General features: G+C 39.5%; 1 protein-coding gene across 1 annotated transcript in view; it reads right to left on the bottom strand.

The window, feature by feature from the left end:
- Positions 1–3,113: 3,113 nt before the first annotated feature.
- LOC102418510 (ephrin type-A receptor 6-like) overlaps positions 3,114–6,000 on the bottom strand; it is a gene marked incomplete at its 3' end in the record, with an annotated part of 422,073 nt that continues 419,186 nt past the window's right edge. Inside the window, exon 5 of the mRNA XM_023744518.1 lies at positions 3,114–3,449. Coding sequence (XP_023600286.1) covers positions 3,114–3,449 — 336 coding nt within the window. The remainder of the gene's footprint in view (positions 3,450–6,000) is intronic.

The following is a 6,000-nucleotide window of genomic DNA, read 5'->3' as shown; positions in this document are numbered from 1 at the left end:
AGCCCTTATTCTCCGGACCTGGAGAATATGTGCTGTTCAAATGTCCTGAGCTTCTCTCCTTCATAGGACTTAACCACAGTACTAACTACATAATTGTCAAGTTACTTATGTATTATCTGCCTCCCTACCAGAGGGTAAGGTTTAGAAGGACTCACCAACTATTGTTCATCTGTTGAACAAATTAAAGGTTTATGAATAACACATATTGTTTTTGATTTTTAGTATAAAAACAATAATATGTAACCTATAGATAATGAAACAAATTATTTACTGTGGTCCCTCCAGTCTAATAAAATTGTAATGTGTTATCAAATAACTTTGAAAAATGCCTCTCAGGCACTTAAAAGATAATTTCCAAAGATAACCAAGTGAAATAATCAGAAAAACCTTCCTGTATCTGTAGCTATAAAAGTATTATCTCTTCAAGGCTGGTATACTATGACAACAGCTGAAGTTTGGTTCTTGAACATTCCAGTTTCTGTAAGCTCCTTTTACCCAACTAGGATCTGGCCTCTTTTGATATAAAAAGAACAACTGATACATCCACAGATGAATTGTTTCATAATGTTATCGTTGTCTGGAGCATTTGCATTTTTTCAAGATGTGAGTCTCTAATGTCAGAACTTCAGACACAAAGAGATAGAGGCTTCTTGATGTCTCTAAAAATTACGACATGGAGATTGTCACTCATGCATGTAAGGCTGGTCATAATATTTAATTATGCGTGGCAATATTTTAGTTCAATTTTGGACTTTTATACATTTTCCAAATAAAATTTAAAAATATGTTGATCCTTTTTATTACTAATCATACCTTAAAATAGTCAAATTACATTAGGAATAATCGCTCCTTAACATTCTTCAAGATAAATTTATTAGGGAAGATTGCTTAACAATATTATCCTTTTAAAATGTATAGTCTCAATATATAGATATTATAACTTATTCCATGTTTAATATACCTTCTGTTCTTACAGCAATACAGTTTTAATGAATTCCCTAATTTTTAAAGTGAGAATTTATATTCTATCTTCTGCTAAGTGGAAAAGTACATTAAGTAAACTTTCTTCTAATCCCAGAATGAAAGGCTGCTATATGTATGTATAAAATTATGATGCATATTAACATACATATTTTATTTGTAGATATATTGTTTTTATACTAACACAATTATTTATACGCTATAGTTAAGAATAGTTATGCTGGGATGTATTTTTTTTTAATTAGGTAGCAGCAAAAGAGCCTTAGAAATAATCTGCTAAAGCAGAGAGGAACAGAAGACCCTAATCTGTTCTATCCTGAAGGTACATTTGACAAGATTTTGTTGATACTATGGGAAAGAAGAAATAAGAATTCCATTTTGAACAAATGTAAAGCAACTTCTATGATGTAGAGCTATTTGTTAAATAAAGGGGAAAATTGCATAGTAAAGACAAAGATGATGATTGTGTGATACTATCTGTCTTTGCTTTATTTATTCGATGCATTTCTGAAGACATCAGCAATGTGAACTTATAGATAATATTTTGAATAAAATAGTCAATCATTTCAAATACGTTTTAGTAGAATATTAAAATTTCTTCTTGCACACTTTATAGGTTTAGCAATGTTTTTTAAACCCCTCCCCCCAATAATTATTGATTCACATCTCCCTACTAATCACTAGTCCCCGGGCACTAATAAATTCTCCAATTGTGCTATTTCAAGAATGCTATACAAGTGAATCCTACAGTATGCCACTTTTGAGATTGGCTTTTATACTCACCACTGTGCCCTTAAAGTTAATCCAAGAGCTTGTATCAATAGTCTTTTAATTGCTTAGTTGTATTCCAACACTTTCAATATACATTTAAAATATCAATATATGTTGCTTTAAGTGCATGTTATGGTCTCAACTGCATCCTCCCAAAATTCATGTTTCAGTCCTAACCTTGGTACCTCAGAATGTGACCATATTTGGAGAGAGGGTTTTTAAAGAGGTAATGAAGGTAGAATAAAATCACATTGTAGGCTTTTATCCAATATGACAATAACCTTATAAGAAGAAGAGACTAGGATATAGACACACACAGAGGAAAGACCATGTGAAGACACAGGGAGAAAATGGCTATCCATAAGCCAAGGAGACAGGCTTCAGAATGAGTTCAACCCTGCTGACACCTTGATCTCAGACTTCTAGTTTCCAGAACTGTGAGAAAATAAATTTCTGTTCTTCAAGCCCCTAGTCTATGGCATCTGTTATAACAGATCTAGAAGAATAAATACAGTGTATGAACACAGTTTTATCTTTTTAAATTTGTTTCATATGTATATTCATATGCAACAATGCTTTCTTCCATAAGAGAATCATTTGTGTATCCACATAATTTATGAATGCTTCTCAAAGGGAATTTTTAAAATCTCTGAAGCTTTTCCTTTATTACTCTGCAATATATTATTATTATGGAAGAATTAAAGAGAATAGACACTTATATAAAAATTATAGGAGTATTTGCACCTAACTTCATTGTGGTAAAAATCTATAGCGTTATAAAGAGAACATTTAACTGAAAGCAACTGGATTTTTAAAAAATATATAGTTTAACTACTTTTTACAAACTGCACCTAAATAGCAGCATTTGGACATATTCTGGATTGTTTTCTATTTATTTTCAGAGTAGATCATGGTTAAGTATGTTGACTAAAATCTTTTCACTATATAAGTATAAATTATAATTAACATAAATTCTTACTATTTGCTTTATTTGATATGGAAAAGGGATGGCAGCATAAATGGGGCAACAGAATTTCTATTCATTTAATTTTTTTATGTCTAACATTCATTAGTGATATGAACTGACACATTAAGATATATTGGATTATATAGGATTATATAAAAAACATAAATGTATAGACAACAAAGAGAAGCACTGTATCTAATTAACTTACTACTAAGAGGAAACATCAAAAATATCTTTCTGCACCTTAGGAAACAACAAGAAACAACAACCAGAAAATCGCCTCTGTAATGTATAGAGAATGCAATTGCACTTTAGTAAATATAGGTCCACCAAGAATGTTATGCATCAGAAGGGAATTAGGGGTCTGTTGTGAGAGAAGAGCAGTGGCACTTACCGTCTTGATCTGTGGTCACTGTAATGGCTGTGAATGGCTTGGGAGAAAAACTCAACTCAGAAACTCCATTCATGGCTTCTATTTCAAAGGTATAATTCACGTGAGACACAAAGTCAAGAACTATCACGGAATTGTTGATCAGGCCAGTATGTCTTGGGATGAAGCGGAGTCCTCCACCACAGTCCTCACACTGGCTGGTGTCTAAGCCACATTTCTTACAGATTACACTGTATGTGAGATCTTTTCTCCCTCCTGTGTCACTTGGTGGGCTCCATTCCAAAATAAGGGCTGTTTCATTGATGTTAAAAACCACATTCCTAGGAGCTGAAGGTGGCCCTAGAGAAAAGCAATTAAAAACAAATGTACATGTATAGGACAGTGAATTAATAGTGCTAACTTGAAAACTTCATCAATAAACACTTATTGGTCTTTTATATTAGTTTGAGCTCTTTCTTCTGATGGGAACCATAAAGAACCTATGGTTAATAACATCTGATTAAGTCCAGTAACAAAGGAGTCTTTAGGGGTGAAGATAGTCTAGAATCTAAGAGGGCAATTCTATTTTTCTAAATTTGGGGATTGAAAATATATAATAATCAAACATTTTAAATTATGTGAAGGTTTTGATTACATCTTAATAATTACTTCACCATTTTCAAATAATTAAAAAGGAATATTAACATAAGTATAAGTTATAACAATACATGTATATTCATGTACTCAGTCCTTCAGTCTTCATACTATGCTTGGTATGTAGATAAAACTACCATTCATTACCTTTGACAATCCCTAAGTATCTGTTTCTCACAGGTTGAAAATAAATGACCATAAATTTAGGGTGAAAAGAAAGTTTGGAAGAAGAGGAAGAGAAAGGGAAACTGGAGGCAGGAGAAAGGTTTCTATTAGAGCCTTGCCAATTTCATGGGATAAAAGCATTATTTGGGAGAGAAAAAGGACATAAGAAATGGTGACTAGATTTTTATTGAGACTAACTTTATTAAGCACAAGTGTCTTCTGAAAAGCTGATACAAAGACCTACACAATCTCTTATTTGTCATCAAGACTCTACATAAACCAAGTTGGTCCCAAGGAGTAGGTGAGCATGTTCCCTCAGTGTTCCTTCTCACTATTTTAACAGACTAAAATCCTTTAACTCTTCCAGCCTTTTCTTAAAGTTTTATCAATACTGTTTTACACTCATCTGAGTCTTTCAAACCTCAGTATAATATTATTTATTGAAAAATACTAACAGAAGTTCTACTAGGTGTCAAACACTGCAATATGTGTTATATGAGAAATACCAAAGAATCCTTTTTGTGAGATTATGCTTATAATATACTAGAGGCCCGGTGCACAAAAATTTGTGCACTCAGGGGGGAGAGGGGGGTCCCTCAGCCCGGCCTGTGCCCTCTTGCTGTCTGAGACCCCTCAGGAGATAATGACCTGCTGGCTTAGGCCTACTCCCGGGTGGCAGAGGGCAGGCCCAATCCCTAGGTGTAGCCCCTGGTCGGACTCAGAGCAGGGCTGATTGGGGAGTTGGGGTGCCGCCCCCTGTCATGCACAGAGCAGGGTGGATCAGGAGGTTGCGATGCCACCCCTAGTCACGCTCAGGGTAGGGCCGATTTGGGGGTTGGGGCACCGCCCCCTGTCACACTCAAGGCAGGGTTAATAGGGAGGTTGCGGCACCACCCCCGGTCACGCACAGAGCAGGGCCCATCAGGGAGGTTGGGGCTCCGTACCCTGTCACACACAGAGCAGGGCTGATCAGGGGGTTGAGGAGCTCCCCCCTGTCATGCACAGAGCAGGGCCGATCAGGGAGTTGAGGAGCTCCCCCCTGTCACTCACAGAGTAGGGCCGATAGGGGAGTTGGGGCACCGCCCCCTGTCACACACAGAGCAGGGCCGATCAGGGGTTTGGGGCGCCGCCCCCTGTCACACTCAGGGCAGGGCCGATCAGGGGGTTGGGCACCACCCTCTATCACCGACAGAGCAGGGCTGATCAGGGGGTTGGGGTGCCGCCACTGTCACACACAGAGCTGCAGGGCGATCAGGGGGTTGGGGAGCTCCCCCCTATCAGGCACAGAGCAGGGCTGATCAGGGGGTTGGGGCGCCTTCCCCTGTCACGAACAGAGCAGGGCGGATAGGGAGGTTGTGGCCCTGCCCCCTGTCACACACAGAGCTGCAGGGCGATCAGGGGGTTTGGGCGCTGCCCCCTGTCACGCTGATCCCGGTGCCTGGAGGCATATTACCCTTTTACTATATAGGATAGAGGCCTGGTGCACGGGTGGGGGCCGGCTGATTTGCCCTGAAGGGTGTCCTGGATCAGGGTGGGGGTCCCCACTGGGGTGCCTGGCCAGCCTGGGTGAGGGGCTGAGGGCCATTTTCAGGCTGGCGGGTGACCGAAGCTCCCAACCTGTCCTTTTTTTCTTTTTCTTTTTTAATTCTGGGCCAGCTTTAGCTCTGAGGCTTGGCTCCAGCTCTGAGGCCTTGGCTGCTGAAAACAGGTTTTTGGCCTTTGTTTACCTTCTGTATTTGAAACAATGTTGCGGTCCTGCTGGCTGAAGCCAGGCTGTCTGAAAGCAGGTTTCTGGGGTTTTGTTTAGCTTCTATATTTGTTACAATGTTGCTTAGAGTGCAGCTCAGAGGCCGGCAGCAGCAGGCGGGGGACCTGGCTTCCTCCGTCACTGAAGCAAGCAAGCCTCCCTGATCGTGTCAGCTGCCTGACTGCCGGCCGCCATCTTGGCTGGCAGTTAATTTGCATATCACCCTGATTAGCCAATGGGAAGGGTAGCGGAGGTACGGCTAATCACCATGTTTCTCTTTTATTAGATAGGACTAGAGGCCTGGTGCACAAAATCTGTGCATGGGAGGGGGTCCCTCAGCCCAGC

This window comes from Myotis lucifugus, unplaced genomic scaffold, assembly GCF_000147115.1.
Source record: "Myotis lucifugus unplaced genomic scaffold, Myoluc2.0 scaffold_469, whole genome shotgun sequence".
Lineage (NCBI taxonomy): Eukaryota > Metazoa > Chordata > Mammalia > Chiroptera > Vespertilionidae > Myotis > Myotis lucifugus.
Note: the sequence above shows the minus strand (reverse complement) of the source record. Positions and strands in the feature narration are given on the sequence as shown.